The sequence below is a fragment of the Bison bison genome, unplaced genomic scaffold (genome assembly GCF_000754665.1).
Source record: "Bison bison bison isolate TAMUID 2011002044 unplaced genomic scaffold, Bison_UMD1.0 scf7180017864461, whole genome shotgun sequence".
Taxonomy (NCBI): domain Eukaryota; kingdom Metazoa; phylum Chordata; class Mammalia; order Artiodactyla; family Bovidae; genus Bison; species Bison bison.
Genome location: NW_011495023.1, coordinates 6,420,070 through 6,440,757, shown reverse-complemented (window position 1 = coordinate 6,440,757; position 20,688 = coordinate 6,420,070). Strand labels below are relative to the sequence as shown.

The 20,688-nt window shown below is 38.0% G+C and overlaps 1 protein-coding gene across 1 annotated transcript in view; it reads right to left on the bottom strand.

Annotated features, from left to right (window-relative positions):
• Nucleotides 1–20,688, bottom strand: part of ARMC3 (armadillo repeat containing 3) — a 91,989-nt gene that overhangs the window by 54,085 nt on the left and 17,216 nt on the right. The window contains exons 3-8 of the mRNA XM_010859912.1: nucleotides 19,497–19,614; nucleotides 14,688–14,813; nucleotides 10,953–11,021; nucleotides 10,538–10,713; nucleotides 8,365–8,559; nucleotides 5,637–5,820 (exon numbers count right to left, since the gene is read on the bottom strand). Coding sequence (XP_010858214.1) covers nucleotides 5,637–5,820; nucleotides 8,365–8,559; nucleotides 10,538–10,713; nucleotides 10,953–11,021; nucleotides 14,688–14,813; nucleotides 19,497–19,614 — 868 coding nt within the window. The remainder of the gene's footprint in view (nucleotides 1–5,636; nucleotides 5,821–8,364; nucleotides 8,560–10,537; nucleotides 10,714–10,952; nucleotides 11,022–14,687; nucleotides 14,814–19,496; nucleotides 19,615–20,688) is intronic.

Below are 20,688 nucleotides of genomic sequence, written 5' to 3'. Positions count from 1 at the left end.
AAGCATCTTTTAATTTCATGGCTGCAATCACCATCTGCAGTGATTTTGGAGCCCCCAAAAATAAAGTCTGTCGTTGCTTCCACTGTTTCCCCATCTATTTGCCATGAAGTGATGGGACCAGATGCCATGATCTTCGTTTTCTGAATGTTTAGTTTTAAGCCAACTTTTTCACTCTCCTCTTTCACTTTCATCAAGAGGGTCTTTAGTTTTTCTTCACTTTCTGCCATAAGGGTGGTGTCATCTGCATATCTGAGGTTATTGATCTTTCTCCTGGCAAGCTTGATTCCAGCTTGTGCTTCTTCCAGTCCTGCGTCTCTCATGATGTACTCTGCATAGAAGTTAAATAAGCAGGGTGACAATATACAGACAATATACCAAAAAAAGAGAATATTTTGGTAGAAAAAAAAGTTGATATTAACTTAGATTGCATCGACATGTGGAATGAATTCATTACTTGTGCATATTTTAATTAACGTTTTTTCCCAGAGATATCTTTAGAAATTATAACAACTAGGTTTCTACTTTTAGGTTAATACATGATTTGTCTTCTTTCAACAATGGCTTTTTAAAATCACCCTTTTTCCCAGTGTCATGGTCAGATGTCACTATCTTTGCAAATACTCTCTTGGCCTTTGTTCGTCCGATACACAGATATATGCGAGCAATGTGGGCATCACTGGCACGAGGGAAGTCACCAACACTTCTGTTCATTTGTCTTAAACAATCATGAGCCACGTCCTGGAATCCTATCATTTTAATCCCTTGCTCCTTTTGTTTAAAATTGGAATTCAGTCAGGCCATAACTGTTGCATTAAAAAGCTGTGATTCATACTTAAATCTCAAGTATGTGGCCCCTAAAATGTTTTAAAATATATTTAGTCCTTATTAGTTTTCCCTGAATAACCAAGATCTCAAACTTTTCCGGAATCTTTAACTTAAAATGTCAGATGTATAATTAAGACTTCCATTATGGCACTAAATCAACTATGCTAAACAGAACACCCTGAGTGGATTCCATCAGGAAAACTGACCAAAAGAATTAATTTGAAAAGACTAACTTTGGAGTATATGGTTGTTGCAATTAAAAAAAAAAACAGTGTATATGCAATTATAGGAACAATTTTTTAAAAATAATTTAAATACTGTGGGCAATTAGTTTCTCAACCCTGCTGGGAGTGTTCTCAAAATCCAGCTGTGTTCACCAAACCTCAAAAGTGCTAACTGCAGTGTGGCTATAATAGATTTAAAAGATGAATTAACATATTAACCAACTTCCTTCTTTGAATTGCTACACTGAGAAGTATTTACATTTTAATTACACTGATAATAAAGATGGCAAGGTAATTATATTACTAATAGAACAATGTCCTTTAAAAATAACGATTGTTCAGTATCACTAAAATAAAAAGCATGAGGTTTTGTATCTGAAGATAAATCTGTGTGTAATGATGCTTTTCTTACCCATTCTCAGAAGTTGCTAGTGGGCCACCTGTGCTCTTGCTGAGATGTTAATGCCAGTTCATAAACCTCATGGCAACATGGTAATTAACGCCTTCCTCCTCCTGGTACCAGGTCAAAGGCACACTGATTTAGGGGTGCATGTTAAAACTTTACTCAGCAAACAAAACTGAAAGATTGTGTATATGTGTTTTTGTTCGAACTATGTTTTTGACACCCAGTGATGATTCTAATCCTAACCCTAGTCTATAAAAATTTTTTTGATGATGATAGAAAGTAAAAAGAGAACGTTATAAATGAATACTGATCATTACATTGCTCTTAAAAACAGTATAAGGAGCAAAATTTGTAAAAACCTACTTATGAATGGAGTTAAGAAAATATAAATTGGACTACATCAAAATTTAAAACTTCTATGCATCAAAAGATACAATTAATAGAGGTAAAAGGCAACCTACAGAATGGAAGAAAATATTTGCAAGTCATATTTCTGATAAGGAGTTAACATCTAGAGTATATAAAAAACTCCTACAATTCAATAACAAAAAAATTTAAACACATTTAAAAATGGGCAAAGGATTTGAATCGACACTTCAAGATGTTTTAAGTGGCCGTTAAGCATATGAAAAAGATGCTGAAAATCATTAATTATCAAGGAAATGCAAATCAAGACAGAGAGCTACTACTTCACACCTGTTAATATTAGTATATATATTTTTAAAGACAGAAAATACCAAGTATTGGCGAGAATGTGAAGAAATTGGAAACTTCGTGCCCCATTGATAAGACTGTAAAATGGTGTAGCTGCTAAGGAAAACAGTACGGCAGTTCCGCAAAATCGTAAGCATAGAATCACCATATGATCCAGCAATTGCACTTCGGGGTATATACCCCAAAGAACTGAAAGTGGGAACTCAGAGAGGTATTTGTGCATCTACTTTCATAGCAGCATTATTCACGGCACCCAAAAGGTGGAACCAATCCGGTGTTGATTCGTGGATGAAAGGATCAACAAATGTGGTATAAGCATACAATGGCATATTTTTCAGTGTTAAAAAGGGAAGGACATCCTGACACATGCTGCAACATGAATGAACCTTTGTTAGAGGAAACTGACTGAAAGCGCCCACCCTGCAGGCACCACAGTAACCGTTTCCGTGAGTTATTTTACAACAGGAGGTTCTCATAAGGAACATGGAACTAAGAAGCCACCATCAACTGGAAGAATTCAGGAAATGTCAAAAGGAGACACCACGTGTCCCCAGAATCCTTCTTGCTGGCATCCATCTTGACTGAGCAATGTGTAAGCCACCAGGAAGGACCCCGAGTCAGAATGATTGGCCAGAGACAACCCAGAAACTAATCCCATCACCATAAAACCCGAGCTATGTGGCAGAGCAGTTCTCTTGGGGTCCCTTACCCTGTTGCTCTCCATTGGGGTGCCCCTTCCCAATAAAGCCTCTTGCTTTGTCAGCATGCATGTTTCCTTGGATACTCCATTTCCAGGTATTAGATAAGAGCCCACTCTTGGGTGCTGGAAGGGTTTCCCCCTTCTGCAACACCTTAAGGACATTATGCTGAGTGAAATAAGCCGATCACAAAAGGACAAATATTGTATGATTCCACTTATATAAAGTACTTACAGTCAAACTCACAGAGACAGAAAGAATGGTGGATTTCAGGGACAACAGGGAGGGAGAAGTGAGCAGCAGTTATTGATTCATGGGTACAGAGGGTCAGTCTTGTGAGATGAAGAGCCCCTGTGGTTGGATGGTGGTGATGGTAGCACAACAATGCGAAGGAATTTAATATCAAGGGACTGTACTCTTAAAACTAGAGGTAAAGAACCCGCCTACCCATGCAGGAGACAGAAGAGATGCAGGTTTGATCCCTGGGTCGGGAAGATCCCCTGGAGGTGGGCATGGCAACCCACTCCAGTATTCTTGCCTGGAGAACCCCATGGACAGAGGAACCTGGCAGGATACAGTCCATGGGGTCACAAAGAGTCAGACACGATTGAAGCGACTTAGCATGCATGTACACTTAAAAATGGTGACGATGGAGAAATTTATACTACGTGTATTTCACAGTTTTTCAAAAAGGAACCACTTTCCTCTCCTTTTCTTCAAACCTGCTCTTCTTTTCCAGTTCCCCATTTCTGTGAATGGCACCATTCCATGTCCGGCTGTCCAAGCCAGAAACCTGGCCTTATCCTTGGCACCACTTTCCTTTTCCCCACCCCACACAGTCATTCAACAAACCCATATGGATCCTCCCAGGGTGCCGCGGGATCTCATGGCAAATGCCTCCAAGTCTATCTCGATCCCACGGCTCTGTTTCAGGATCCCTTCTCCTCTCACCTAGGTCACCGCAGCAGTGCCCTTTCCCAGTCTCTCCATGAATGGTCGCACACACTCTTCTTTGTAGCAAGAGTGCTAGTTCTTTAAAAAGTGAAAAACTGCAGTGTTCCCTCCCTTCTCTAAGTCATTTGAGTGGCACTTCGTTGTTATGAAAATAAAGTCCAAAGCCCTTAAACTTGGTTTGTGATGCCTATTAGCATTTGATGCCTCACTACAACTCCAGCCTTAACTCTGAGTTTCCTGCTGCATTCTATTCACTGGCCATTCTGAAAACTTCCAGTTCTGAAACTTACCACATTCGGTCCCTCCCTGACCTTTACACAACTGTTCCTTCTCAGAGCACTGCTGCGCCTCCCCAACCCCACGAGGACCTTCTTTGCCCAGCCAATTCCCATCATCCACTCTACATGCTACCTAGCCTGTAAATCACCTCTTCCAAGAAGGCCTGTCTGATCCGAATCTGTGTTAGGTGACCCTCCTAGGGGATCTTCTTTGCCCACCATCAAGCACATTTAACACAGCATTACGATTGTCTGCTTACTTGCCTGCATTGGATTTGTTGATACAAACTGGAGGCTTAATGAATCATTAATAAACAAATTCATCAACAGCTCCAGAGAGGCCGTAGCTCACTCACAGACACATCCCTAGGCCACTGCAGTGCCAGGAGTGTTTATTAGTAGTAGAACTTAAACGTAAGAGCTCTCCATCTGGTGCTTTTGTCACAACTGTATCACATGAAGGGTAATAAACCCACTAAACTCACTATCACCAGAGAGAAACCCAAAGGGACCTTATATACAAATTTTAGATTTGACATTGCCTGTGTCTTTCCACTGCCCTCTCATCTGGTCTCAAGTAACTAAGGAGGCCTGGGATAGACAGAGAACAGAACTGACCAGGTATGACAAGGCCCTAGTTCCTTTTGGGAGAATTCTGAACTAAGCAATTTTGCCAGCATTAATTTTATGGTTTGTCTTTAGAGTAAGCCTTTATGATATAACTCATGAGGTCACTCTCTCTGTTGACTTTGTGCTGAGCAGTGAACTTCAGCATACTGCATTAAAACTGGGGTTTGAAGAAATCCAGTGTGGGTGGAAAAGGAGATGTCCCTCATAATACACACATGGACATACATACAGATGTGAGTATATATGTTTAGAGTATAAATCACTTACACCAGTCAAAGCTGTCATCATTCATAAGAGGAGTGATGTGGAAGGGGAAAATAAAATCACATCCTTTATTAAATAAAATATGCCAAATATACATAAATTGAAACTATAATTTCATCTTCAGTGCTCATGATGTAATTAATCTCTCATATTTTACAGGTTTATGTCAACATAGCTTGCCAGTGAAATGAAAAGTGTATTTTGTATATAGTATGAGCATATTATTTTTCATAGCTATATTACATGGCACAGCCAGACTCCAGCTGCAACTCAAAATTACTGTATAGATATCATTCCAAATGTGGATTTATTGAAATGACATTTTCAGGATCACAAACAGTGCATGCATTCTGTAAAATTTCAAAATCAGGAGAAATCGAGGCTTAAAACTTAATTTAGGAAAGAACTGTTTTTTAAAAAAAGGTGTAATTAAATCACATTGAGTTTGTTATATCCTTGGTGAAGCAATCTCTATTTTCACTTATGGGCATTGTGATGAATTTCAGCCTTCAATATTAAGTATAGCACTATCCTCAAATGACCATTTAAAAGCAGACAAATACTCTAGCGTTTTTTAGTACTAATCAGAATCAAGAATACAGGAGGAAATAGGTATGCTTAGTTTATGTAAAATGAGACATACGGTCATAAGCGGCTTTAGCAATGGCTCTTGCTGCGTTCTTCTGAATTTCAGGAATTGCAGAGTTTTCTGCAAATGACAGGAGCTTCTTAAGACCCCCTGTTTGCTGAATCAGCACCATAGTGTCCATATCTTCAATGCAGTTGGCCACCACGGAAAGAGCTTCTATGTGAAGGTCATTCAATTCCTAATGATAAAAGCAAACACAACTTTAGAAAACTGTAGTAAAAGCAAGTCACACTTGCCAAATTTTACTACAAGAGGGAACTCCCATCACTCAGAATATAATATAATAATTTTGTTGTGACAGAGGCCCAGGGAAACAGTTCTGTTTATTAACATAACATCACCCTCCCTGACCATTTGTCCCATCTCTTCTCATTTCCCCTAGTTTAAACTATTCTATAGATAGAAAATAATTGCTGGAAACTCCCAGTAGTGGTATCCCAGTGAAGTTGCTCAAACAGCCTTTCATCGACAACAGCTTTTATTTTTTTAGTTTTTTTTTTTTTTTTTTAACTGGAGTATAATTGCTTTACAGTGCTGTGTTCGTTTCTGCTGTACCATGACAAGAATTAGCTATCTGCATACATATATCGTGGACAGCAACTTTAAAATCTAAAAAAAAAAGTGGTTTTTGAAAAAGCAAACAGAAGCTGAAGGGAAGTATATTCCTTAAAACCTCCAGTTGGTAGAAGGAGTTATTGTGAGTGTGCCACTTTCTTGCCTGAGGAACCTCCAGAATCCCCACAGCAGTGGAAAATTGCAACCTTATATCTGAACAGTTAGAAATGTAAGGTAGAAATCAAAGTGAGAGAAACACGGGAAGGATGCTCCACCACCATGGTATTCTATACAGCATTGCTTCTGATCAAAGAACTCACTTCATAGCAAGAGAAGTGGAGCAGCGAGCACAGGGGCACAGAAGTGGCCTTCCCAGGGCCCCACCATCCTGAAGCAGCTGGCTTGGTACAGCGGCCTCTGGAAGACTCCGCTACAACTGGAACTGAGCACAGGGCTGTTTGTGCTCTGAAACGTCATCCAGTATACAGTGTTGTTGCTCCCGTAGCACAGTTCATGGGTCCAGGAACCAAGGAGTGACACGGTAGTGGCCCCACTTACTGTTACCCATAGCGATTCAATAGCAAAATTTCTGTTTCCTGCACCCACAAACATAGGCTCTGCTGATCTGCAAATCCAAAGTAATAGATACTTCCACCCAGAGACACAGTAATGAGTCCAGTCCACTGAAATGAAATGACAGCCACCTGGTCTCTTTGGGGGCCTCGTGCCTCTGAATCAATAGGCGAAGAAGAGAGTTACTGTGTGGGTTGGGGTGACTGATCCCAACTATCCAAGGGAAATTGGACTGCTACTCCACAATAGAGGTGAGGAAGAGTGTGCCTGTAATACAGGGAGTCCCTTACATCATCTCTTTGGTAATACCATACCCTGTGATGGAAAACTGTAATGACCCAATGCAGACACAACTACAAATGGTCCAGACTCTTCGGGAATAAAGGTTTGTGTCACCACATCAGGTAAAGAATCAAGACGAGCTGGGGTACTTGCTGGGCAAAGGGAATATGGAATGGGTATTGAAAGAAGGTAGTTGTTATTGATACCAACTACAACCATGTGATCAGTTACAGAAAAGAGGACTGTAATTGTCATGAGTATTTCCTTATTTTGTTATGAATGTGTATGTGTGTGTATGAAATATCTTTTTCTTCTCTTATCCCCTCAGGTAACATGAGATGTACTGATTTTATAATATAGTATTTTTAAGGTATTTTATTTTAAAAAATATTTACTTCTTTAGCCAGCTGTGCCGGGTGTGAGTCGCGGCACTCGGGATCTTTGTTGCAGCATGTGAGATCTTTATTTGCAGCATGCGGGATCTAGTTCCTTGATCAGGAATCAAACCTGGGGTCCCTGTGGTGGGAGTGTGGGGTCTTAGCCACTGAACCAACAGGGAAGTCCCTGTAATACAGTATTTAAGTATGGGTAGTTTTATATCTTAGTATTTAAATTATGGAATGTGAAGGAGAAGAGTAAACATCACCCAAGGACTTTATACCTTCTCCTCTGGGGAAGGGGACAGTGTGGTTTTGGTTGTACACAGGACAGTTGTATCATGTTAAGTGGAAGCATGATCTTTTATTGTTCTTATTTGGAGATTAATGACTTAGGAGCTCTGTATGGATGCCAAATTGACTAGCGATGGATTTGTGATGGTTAATTTTTTGTTTTAACTTAGCTAAGGCCACAATATCCAGATATTTAGTCAAATGTTATTCTAGATGTTTCCATGAATGTATTTTTTAGATGAAATTAATATTTAAATCAGTAAATTCACTAAAGCAGATTACTCTCCATCATATGTGGAAAATGACTCTTCTTGCCTTACGCTAGAGAAAACTAGAGCAGACAAAGGGGAGAAGACTAATTGCAGGTGTTTGAAGATAAGACCATAAACAAAAATTTAAAAATCTTAAATCTTCTAAGTCAGAAGATTAAAAAAAATTATTTTAGAATGGCCACTAGCATTAGTCTGATTTAATCATGCTGGTAAACTATGTAGCAATAAGCAGATTAGTCCATTATACTTAGTATCATGCTTAAATATAATAAAATTTCAATTTAAAAATATTCCATAATATGCATTTATAACAACACTTATAGAAGAGATACATCTTCTCATAGAGCATTGAATAAAGGTTACAGGTACCTTAGTTTCTAGGATCTTAATAAGCTGATCCACTCCTTGATTTTCTCTTAGCATGGCCCGGGACGCCTTATCATTTGTAATAACACCTAAGGTTTTGAGAGCCAACAACTGAATAATTGGATATTCTGACTTCAAGAGGTCTAATATAGGAGGGATGGCATTTAGTTCTTGAAGTGTTGCTCGGCACCGAAAATCCTGCCAGGAAAGACAAATGTTTAAATAAGTGATTTTTAAAGCAAAATACAGTCTCAAGAATAGAGACACTCTATTTTCTAACAAAGAACATAAGTTATGTTCCCATCTTTTACTCCAGATTCATTTCCAAAATAGCTTAACAACAAATATAAGCAAACCCTCAACTGATAACACCAAAATATTCATATTAGCCCTACAGACATTGTCAGTAACAGGAAATACACATGATCCAGGACTTCTCAGAAGCCACTGTTTCTTTGTTTTTGTCGTTGTTCAGTTGCCAAGTTGTGTCCAACTCTTTGCAACCCCATGGACTGCAGCACACCAGGCTCCTCTGTCCTCCGCTATCGCCATTCCCAGCTTGGCTTTCCTCTATCCATCTCGCAACTGGCCCCTAATATTAAGCTTTCTTCGGGCATAAAAATTGTAGGTTGTTGCTTATTATGGGTTGAATAGTATCCCCTCCAAACATGTTGAAGTCCTAGCCCCCAGAACCTCAAAATGTGACCTTATTTGGAGATAAGATTGTTGCAGATATAATTAGTTAGGATAAGGTCATAGTGGAGTAGTGGGTATTTACTGGTGTCCTTATAAGACCAGTGTCTTTATAAGAAGAGGAGAGAGAGCCAACGGAGGGAAATATAGCCATGATGAGGCTGCAAACCAGGGACCGTCAAGGATTCAGACCTGCTGTCAGAAGCTAGGGAGAGAAAAGGAAGGATTCCACCCAGAGTCTGGGACAGCACAGCCCTGCTGACACCTTAAAGTCAGAAATTCAGCCTCTAGAACTGGGAGGGAATAGATTCCTGGTGTTTTAAGCCAGTCTGTGGTACTTCTGTTACAGCAGCCCTAGGAAATGAATACATTGTTATTAACTAGTACTTCTGTTACAAGAAAAGGGGAGCTAAATCTTAATAAGGAGATTTAGGATGAAACACACAAACACATCTGCAGGATTATTTAGGCCCATAGGACGAAGAACAGTCACCAGAGAAGGGACACTGTTGCACTTGCTCTTCAGGAAGGGTAGAGGTAACACCAGGGGGTATCCAGCCACATGGCAAGGACACGCAGGGGCCAGGAATTCATGCTTTTGGGTGCCTTTAGTGATGAGTCCCTTTGTCATCTTTTGCTGTGAATATATATTTTCTCTATATATCTCTCTCTCAATGAACCCTCCCTCACCTTTGCTTCAATATCTCTTCTTTCACATTCTGTTGATGGCTATTTAAAATGGTGTCTTATACTTGCAGTTGAACTAAGGCTTATCAAATGTGTGTGGGAATTGTTCAGAAACCTGAGCAGGAAGAGAAGCAGAGAAGGCTGTCCAAAGCAGCCGGGAGCTGACCTGCTGGCGATGTGAGGGTGTGCCTGCTGGGTTGGGGATTGAGAGGTTGTGGGGCAGGGGCCAGAGGACAGGACAGGTGCAGGCGACGGGGTAAGGGGTGGGGGTAAAGGAAACCAGCACGTTACAAAGGAAAGTAGCATCTTGCAGATGTGAGCGATGAATTTTGTTCAGCAAAACTCAACTCACTAGGTTTTCACCAACACATTGAGACTAATCCAAAATCTTAGTAAACTGCATAGGGTACAGTAGGGTACAACCCATTGGACCACCAGGATTAGATCAATAGGTAAGCCCAGGTCAAAACTAGTTCAACACTAATATTAGATTTCCTGTTTTGGAAGAAACACATCTTACCTAGCATAAACCCACCTTAGTCTGCAAGCCATTCTATTCTTTTAAAATTAGGTTATGATTCTAAAATGCCCTTTCACGGAGGACAATTATTTTGTGGAAATTGAAAGTATCAACACTAAACTTCATTTTATTCTCTGAATGATAACTACTAAATAATACTGAGATGAACTGATGAATCAAAACTGGAGCATTTTAATAAACTTTTTCCTTTTTTAATGGGAAAATAAATTCTATAACCAGCTTTTGTCAAAACACGTTTTTAGAAGTTAATCTCACCTGGACCAAGTTGTAAATGCACTCAATAGAATTTTTCTTCACATCCGGGTCTGGGCTGCTTAGCAGTCTGATGAGAGGCTCTAATCCACCTTGTTCAAATATTTGCACTTTGCTGGTATACTCTACAGACATGTTTGCTAGGCAAAGACTAGCAAATTCGTGGATAACGACTTCTTCTGTGTATCAAAAACAAATAACACAAGTATGTAAAGGCTTATTCAACCATTATTTTAAAGCATGCTTTGAAAACCAAAGCTCCACAAATCTTACTTTGGTTGGAGCCCATCTTAGTTTGAGAGATTTTAATGATAATTCACAATTGGTGTTTCATAAACTATTTTCAATAGACACTTTAATCAGAAGTGTATAAGAAACCATTCCCCATTTTTTACATAGATGTAGGTTGCAGAGTTACCTTCTGGAGCCAGCCGAGCAATCACAGAATTCACGACATCTAACTCCCTTAACAGTTTTTTAACATCATCTGCAAAAGAAGAAACAGAATATTAATGTTTAATAATAATAATAATGGCAATGTCTGTGGAATAGTTCTTTATGAGATAGGTTCTAATATTACCTAATTTTACAGATAAGAAAACTGAAGCTCAAAATCACACAGCAAGTAAAAGGCAGGCCAGGTCTGTCTGACTCCAGACAGACTCTAGCCCATGTTCCTTGATTGCTCAGTTGTCCTGCTTTCCAAAACACTAGGAAAGATAACCATAAATGTTCAAAAGTGCCTAGAATACCAGCAGTAGAGTTACTGTGCCCTGCACTTGCTTATTATGTAATAGTAATTCTTTTTTTGGTTTTTTTTTGGGGGGGGAAGATACTAAAAATATTTTAAAATTTAGATTTTTAATAAAACTAGTACAGAATGCCAATAAGAATTAACCTCAGCCTTTTTTCATAAGTACATCTTGTATTCATTCCATTTGATTATCACAAATGCCAAAAGTGTTTAGATATATTGACTTTTTAAAGTTCACTTTTGTCCTATTTATAGGAGCCTAATTAAAACTAGACAATTATGCCTCTATTTCTTTCTTGCTCTCCTTAACGCCCTTTTTCTTAGAAATAGACACAGCTGTTACTTCAGTTTTGCAATTTCTCTTCTTGGTTGATTATCTTTTCTGTCAGTCAAAATTAGCATTACCAGAAGTTTAGAAAAGTTCACTTTGCAGCAGCTGAAACATATGGTCTAGGGGATTAACCACTGGATATATATGCCTTTTCTTAGACACCTTTTCCTGTGGAATTCAGGGATATAGCTGTCTCTCAACCAGTCAAAACTTCTTTCTCTCTGTTCTGTTCAAAATGACTCAAAGAAGGCTAGTGAACTTATGTACGTGAATAGGCTTTCAGTACAAGAGAATAATTGAGTTTTGGGGAAGTAGAGGAAAGACATTCTATGCTCTTGGATTAATTCTTAGTCACAATTTTTTGGTTGCATAATGTTCACCATCTAATTTACTCTTGATCATACATACTCTTTTACATCAACCTTTTTCCTAAGACAGCGAGCTCTTCTGATTGCCTTAAGTAATGTAGAGTCTGGGCTTACAAGGCTACTTCTCACAAGGATCCTGATGAAAGCTCCCTCTTTAGCTGACTTAATTAAATGAGTCTCGGTTACATTAAACTAAATACAGGGTTAAGACTTCACCTTCCAGTGCAGTGGGGTTTGGGTTTGCTTCCTGGTTGGGCAGCTAAGGTCCCACATGCCTGCGGCCAAAAAACCAAAACGTAAAACAGAAGCAACACTGTAGCAAATTCAATAAAGACTTTAAAAATGGTCCACATTAAAAAAAAAAAGAAACTTAAAAAAATAAATACTAGCTGGAAGGTAAAAGAAGACAGAAGCTCCTGTTTGATAAAAAGGTTTAACAAAGTAATTTGCGTGCCTATCTTGGATGGCCCAGGCATGGCACAGGCTCATAGCTCAATCACTGTAGCCAAAAAAAAAGAATTTATTTGAAACTGCAAAAGGGGAAGATGGTTTTCATAGCAAGCCTTTAGCACCTGGAATGTTGGAACATTCTGTTGGTTCATCCACTATAAGCATGTGGAAAAGCATATGAAGATACAAATTTCTGAAGAATAATCAGTTATTTAAAGACTGTCCAAAGACGATGATTTAATCATGCAGCTTCAGAGGTGTATTTATTTATATATTAGTCTGGAAGCATGACTTCATTTTAGGTCAAATGACCAGTTGCTTTTTTTTTATTCCAAATCTCCTTAGACACATATGAAAAGTGAAGCAACAGTTATATATTATATATATATAATATATAATAGTGTTGGCTCTCAGCAAAAAAGGAGGTTCACAAGCACTTGAGGATATGGTATGTCTTATCCATATCACCAGATAGTTCAAATAGAAAATCAGCTAAAGTGAAAGTGTTAATTGCTCAGTCGTGTCTGACTCTTTGCAACCCCATGGATTGTACCCTGCCAGGCTCCTCTGTCCATGGAATTCTCTAGGTAAGAATATTGGAGTGGATTGCCATTCCCTTCTCCAGGGCATCTTCCCGACCCTGGACTTGAACCTGGGTTTCCTGCTTTGCAAGCAGATTTTTTATCGTTTGAGCGTTAACCCCAATAATTGTTTGATTTTTTCACCTACTTCATAGAATCATAGAATTCAGTATACTTGAGACTCAAGCACTCAGTGGAGACCTTGAAGACAGCCAAGCTCTTTCCATGATTAAGCTTTGCAGTTGCAGACTGCATTGGTCCTAGCACTGGTTACAGCCTAGTCAGCCAGCTTACAGATTGTGGTTTGACAGTTCTAAAAGAGCCACCTCGGTTCTCTGTTCTCTGCTCCCTGCTCCGAGAGGAAGTGCCAACTATAGCTTATGCTCAACTCCTGTTTGTTTTTGATAATTGGAACTTTGTACTTAGAGGTTACATTTTGTCGCTCACGGATGGGCTGCTTCTGGAGAGGTCATGAGGTTGCCTTCTGGCTTGAGTTTAGTACCACTGGTCTCAGGAGAACCCATTTGACATTGGCTTGCTTTTTACTTACTTTGGCCTCAAGTTCTGAGACTATGCTGTGTGAAAGAGGAAGGGGCCATCCTCAAGGATGTGAACTTGCCAAGTGCCTTATCAGGAGTTGGCCCTGCAGTTGGTCCACAATAAATGGGGATAATTTTGCATGGCAAAGAGATTATAGTAGTTGTCTTTATGATAGGTACTGATTCCTTGAACATAAAATTGAACTCCAAAATGAATTATGCTTCTCTGCAGGTTTAATGAAATTTCTGAGGTTGCTGAAATTTGTGTATTTGTTTTTCCAAAGCAAGATCTGCTGGTGAGGGGAAATACCTGACTGGTTTCATTATGGTTTATAAATGAATAAACGGATATTTAGTTCTGTAAAAAAATAAAAGAGCCATCTCATGTAGCATCCAAATGTAAGAGTATTCATAACATTTAGGGGCCACAGACTCCTTTAGAAACTCATGAAATTCAATGTAAAAACCTGCTCAGAAAAATCTGCAAACAAATTGTAGGGTTTCACAGATGATAAACTCCTCATATAATGGAAAGATAAGAATACTAAATAAAATCAATAGAAACTAAGAACATAAAAAAGAGGGGAAAAAAGTCACAGAGACCTAGATATTTCATTAGAAAATGTAAGTATAAACAAGAATTTATAACTCTTTCTCCCCCAAAATCATTTAGAAGGAGAACCTGACTTAGCATGGACACTAATGTTAAGAGATTTAGTGAATAGAAAGTCTACTGAACTATTGGTCAGAGAGTAAAGCTGTAATTTTAGCTCTCATCTCAGTTCTGCTACTAGCCATCTGCATGACTTTGGGCAAAGGACCCAATCCTTCAAAGAATCCTTCTGTGTTTAAAATGAGTTGCACAGGAGGCATTAGGAAGCACCTTTGGTATATAAACTCTGTGGTGTGTACACAGAATAAAACAGGAGAAATTTAAATATTTCCCCTTTTTTGTTGTTTATAAATAATGTAATATGCCACATTCAATATGGCAGAATTAGTCTACCGAACCTCCAGAGATGGATTTATAAAATAAATAAAATTAAAATGAATCCCTTAAGGTTAAATTTAAACAAGGATAATGTGTCAAGTGAGATTACTTGATTATGATTTTAAAAGCAGATACTTACTGTTAGAAGCCAGGATTCCAAATATCATAGTAGCATTTCTTCTCACAATTTTGTCTTCATGGGTGAGTAGCTTAGTTAAAGGTTCCACAGCTCCAAGTTCAAGAAGGGTGGCTTTATTTTCCTCACCTACCATCACAGGTAAAATAAAATCAGAAATGGATAGCAATCTCATCAAAATTCTTCCTGTGTCATTCCAGTTTATTTGCCGTTTGCCTTTCACTTTCCTCTGCTTCTACACATATTTCTCTAGAATAAACTTTAGAGCAAAAGTATCCTGGATGCTTGCTGCTCTCCTTTCCCTCGATGTTTACACAACTAGCTTTCTCCTTTGGTTCTTAGCTCATACTTAACCTCCTGAGGGGTCTCCTCTGACCATCCTACCTACTGTCATCACTACATACCAGTCTTTCTGATTGCTCTTTATCCTGCTTTATTTTCTTCATACCACTTAATGATCTCTGTGATTGTTTGCTTCCTCTCCTGTAACTTGACTTTCCATGAAGACAGATACCCTTTTTATTCTGTTCTTTCATAACTGCAGTGGCTAGCACAGTGCCAGGCATCTAATGGGCACTCAGTAATACTGGCATAATTAATTATGAAAATTAACGCAGAGAATCTCCACCTCAAGTTCAAGTGTGTGTGGTGGAGTTTAGGGTGTTCATTTTTCACCCAACAGGTTCGCCTGCAGCCATCAGGGCTACGGCAAGAAGCCCCAGAACCAGGTCACTGAAAGCCAGCATCGAGCCCAGTTGTAGAAGCAGATTATCCATACCCTGTAAGTGGGATATCATTCTGCAAAGTCTGGAATAATGTTTAGGTCCTGATTAATTTCAACTTTGCAATTTCTCCAGCTATGAAGACATATATTTCACTTTCAAAATTAATTTAAGAGGAGAATATTTCTTTGCCTCAGTTTTCTCAGAAAATGAAGATATTTTGTACCTGAAGTTACAGGTTTATTTTGATAACACCTTTCTCAAAACACAGACTGTATCTTCCTATAGTCTATGGACTTGCCTTGTGTCTAAATATTTAGTCACTTGAAAAGAATATGTTGAAATATGCATTGTTGATTACTACAAAAATCCTTCTCAAATTTTCCATAATTTTGCATTTTATTGAGGTTCTAAAAGTTAATTTAGATGAAAATATTTTGTAAAAAAAAATCCCCCCCCCCGCCACTGTACCACACAGCATGTGGGATCTTCTCTCTCACCAGGGGTCAAACCTGAGCATCCTACACCAGAAGCATGGAGTCTTAACCAATGGACCACCAGGGAAGTCCCAAATAAATTTTAATTCAAGGATAAACTTTAGGATACTTAAATAAATGGTGGCTTCATAGAATCAATGGAGAAATATCCCATCTTTTACAATTTTCTAACAGAATTTTTATATAATTGGTATTATTTCTTCTGTGTTTGGTAGAGTTCAGCAGTGAAAACATCTGGACCTAAGTTTTCTTTGTGAGATATTTAACTATAAATTTCCATTTCTATAATAGATAAGGGGCTGTTCAGGCTATCTTTCTTTAGTGAGCTTTGAGAGTTTGTCTTAAAATGAATTTGTCCAATCCATCTGAGTTGTAGAATTTATTGGCTTTATATTGTTCATAATATTTAATTATCCTTATAATATATGTAGGAGCTGTAGTGATGTCTCCTCTCTCATTCCTCATATCAATAATGTCTTATATCTTTTTATTTATCAATCTGACTAGACATTTTTATTACTCTTATTCATCTCAAAAACCCAATTTTTCATTTTATTGCTTCTGTCCATTGTTTTTCTGTTTTCTATTGTTATTTCACTGATTTCTGCTCACATGTATATTATATTCTTAACACTAATGCTTGGGTTTCATTAGCTCTTGTTTTTCTATTTTCTTAAAGTGGAAGCTGAGGTCATAGATTTGAGAGACCTTCTTGTTTTCTAACAGTCATTTGGTACAATAAGTACTCTTTTAGTAGCATCCTACAACTTTTTATATGCTGTGTTTTCATTTTCAATTTGGATTTCCCTTTTGATTTCCACTTTCATTCTTAGGTTATTTAGAAGTATGTTATTATTTTCTAGCTATTGGGTGATTATTCAGAGTTCTTTGTGTTATTGATTTTTAATATAATTCTAATATGGAATAGCATATATTTTGTATGATTGGAATTTTAAATTTATTAAGGCTTGTTTGATGGCCCAGAATATAATCTATTTTGATAAATGTTCTGTATGCACTTGAAGAGAGTTCTGATGTTCTTAGAGTGTTCTAAAAATATAAACTAGGTTAAATTCATTTGTATTGCTGTTCAAATCTCTTATATCCATATAGATTTACTATCTACTGGTTCTTTCATTTATTGAGGGAAGAGTATCAAAATCCTCAGCTATAATTGTGGGTGTCTATTTCTCTTTGCATCTAGCGTCATATAATTTGAAAATCTGATATTAAGTACTTAACACAACTGTTTAGGATTTTTCATAGCATGTTGATTAATTGGCCCCTTTATTATTATTACAAAATGGTCATCTTTATCTCTGATAAAGAGATATCTCTGATATCGTCTTTATCTCTGATACCATTCCATTTTTGTGATAGTAACAGCTCCTTCAGCTTTCTGTTGATTAGTGCTAGCATAGGGTATCATTTTTCCTCCTTTACTTTCAAATTATTTGTTTCATTATATTCTAAGTGCATTTTTTGAAGGCAGAATGTAGTTTAGTCTTGCTTATATCCAATAAAACACCCTGTCCCTCTTAACATATACAGACCATTTACATTTAATTTGATTATTGATATGTTTAGGTTTAACTCATATGTGTTTCATCATTGTTTTTCTTTTCTTCATTTCTGCCTTCTTCGTATGAATTGAAATTTTTATGATTCCATTTTATTCCTTTGTTGGCTTATTTGATATCATTGTTTTGGGACTGTGGTATATATCCTAGCACAGTCTTCTTTCAAGTGGTAGTATATATTACTTCACATGCAGTACACTTATATAGTATACTTCCACTTTTTTTTTTAACCTTTCTACCTTGGTTCTGTTGTCCTATATCTTACTTTTACACATGTTTCAGACCGCACAATATATGATTATTATTTTTGTTTAAAATAACTAATTTGTTTTTTTAGTGATTCAAATAAAAAACATTATATGTTACCATTTCTGGTGTTCTATCTTTATTCTTCTTCCATATTTCCATCTGGTATCATTTTCCTCCTGCCTGAAGGACCTACTTAATATAGTTAGTAGTGTGGTCTCCTTGCAAAGAGCTATTTCAGTTTTTGAATGTTTGAAAAAGACTTTATTTCACTTATGATTTTGAAAGATATTTTTTCAGGGTGTAGAAACCTAGGTTGAAAGTTTTAATTTTTTTTAGTACTTTAAAGATGTTGCTCTGCTGACTTTAATTTAAACAGTTACCTGTTTATTTGGATGTGCCGGGTCCTAGTTGCGGCATACAGGATCTTTTAGATGCAGCATTCAAACGCTTAGTTGTGGCATGTGGGATCTAGTTCCCTGCTGCTGCTGCTGCTAAGTCGCTTCAGTAGTGTCCCACTCTGTGCGACCCCATGGACGGCAGCCCACCAGGCTCCCCCATCCCTGGGATTCTCCAGGCAAGAACGCTGGAGTGGGTTGCCATTTCCTTCTCCAATGCGTGAAAGTGAAAAGTGAAGGTGAAAAAAAAAGTGAAGTCGCTCAGTCATGTCTGACTCCCAGCGACCCCATGGACTGCAGCCCACCAGGCTCCTCCATCCATAGAATTTTTCCAGGCAAGAGTACTGGAGTGGGGTGCCATTGCCTTCTCCTGACCAGGGATCAAACCCGGGTCCCCTGCATTGGGAGCACAGAGTCTTAGCAACTGGACCACCAGGAAGTCCTGAGACTTTCCTTGTTTTTGATAATTGGAAAATGTCCCTGAATTGGAGTTTGATTTAAAAAAATCATATTTAGACCGAGTCTCTAGGTTGGGGGCAAATAACAGAAGTGAAGTACTCTTTTCATTACGTCAAGGGCACATGTTATCTCTGTTGATGCTGATTTTGATCGCCTGGCAGAGGCAGGGTCTGTCAGGTTTCTCCGCTACACACTTTCCCCCAGGTGTCCACTGTGTGCTCTCTGGAAAGATGTCCATGCACAGCCCCTAAGGAGCGGGAAGTTGTGTCCCACCTCCTTGAGGGCAGAGTATCTGCATAAACTGGGATTCTTCTGCATTGGAGATTTGTCTTTTCTCTCCTGTTTATTTACTCATTCAATCATTTTTTAATCTGTATAATATTTTTCTTCTTCGGGCTGTAAATCTAGGATGGCATGCGTGTGTGTGTGCTCAGTTGTGTCCAACTCTTGGCAAATCCATGAGCTGTAGCCCACCAGGCTCTGCTGTCCATGGGATTTCCCAGGCAAGAATACTGGAGGGGGTTGCCATTTCCTTCTCCAGGGGATCATCCTTACCCAGGGATTGAGCCTGCATCTCCTGCATTGGCAGGTGGATTCTTTACCACTGAGCCACACAATTATTCCAGATTTGATCCTTAGGAGCTCTTTCAGCTCCTGTGACATTTATAATTTTTTAAACTGCAATAAAGCCTTCAAAATGACTGTTCTACCCTGACTAAATTACTCTTTAAGACTAGGGTAGGAACATAGGGAGATACATTATTTTCAGGTGATAAATTAAATGATATTCTGGTTGTCTGAAAGAATTCATGAGACAAGTAAGTTAAAGACTAAGGAGAAAAGTGCCCATTATGTAGTAAATATTTTAAGAAAATAATGAAATAGAAAGATAAATTGAAAAAATCCAAACCTTTTAAAGCAAATCTATAAATGGCTTCACATGCTTTAGCCAAAATGTCTTCTTCGGGAGAATTAAGCATTAGTACCACGGTTGCGACTTTCTTGCTTTCAACTGTTAATGGATCAAACTGAAAGGCAGAGAGAAAAATATCATAGCCACAAATGAGTTTTAAAAAGCACATAAAACATGAATGGTGTCTTGAAACTTAAGGAGAATATTAATCTTACGAAAAGGATGTGGTCACTGCCCACAAAGTGCATTGCAAAATTTTTATTTAAAAAATATCACTGATGGAGAGTTGTCAACATTGCTGGCTTTGAAATTCCTGGAGTATGGAGGGAAAAGCAAAGTATTTTGGAAACTGGTGGTGTAGTCTGTCATTTTAGCCATGGGAAATCAAAAAAGTTACCTAAGCTGTTAGAATTTCAGTTTCCTTCTCTGAATAATGGGTATAATAATACCTACTGTGAAGGATTAAGAGATTAGAGATCATCCATGTAAAGCATTTAGCAAGTCGTCTGGCACATAACAGATGCTCATTAAATAACATATCTTAGTATAATTCTTCATCAATACACAAGAATCCTTGATAACCTGCTCTATTAGATACTCTGGCAACTCAGTGATCAGTACCTACTTTCTAACCACTATACCATTTCTTGAAAAGCAGGAACTACATTTATGTGAAACAACTAAAAATTTAAAGAAAGCAGCAGATCACCAAAGATAAAACTGGATAAAATCTGGAGCAAGGAAAAGGTAATATAGTATAAATAAAAAGTATAGGACTGTAAGAAGTCCTGTATCCTGCTGTGAGATCCTGAGAATTCACATTTAGCTGAAATAAACAATAACAAAGTCATGACCCCTATGGATTTTCTTTGGTCAAGGAGAAAACAAATTATTACACTGTTTTCTTCCGTTTCCAGAGACCATGGACGAGGATGTTCTGTTTATGACACGTGTAAACCAGTGGCAGATGTGTGTTGATGTATGGCAAAACCAATACAATATTGTAAAGTAAAAAAAAGTAATAATAATAAAGAAATTTAAAAAAAAAGAAAATTGAATTCCAATGCTTTAGCTGCTTCTTTGTGTTGACCCTTTCTAAATGGACATCTTAATGTGTTTTCAGTTCAGTTCAATTCAGTCACTCAGTTGTGTCTGACTGTTTCTGTTTGCGCCAGGATTGCAGCACGCC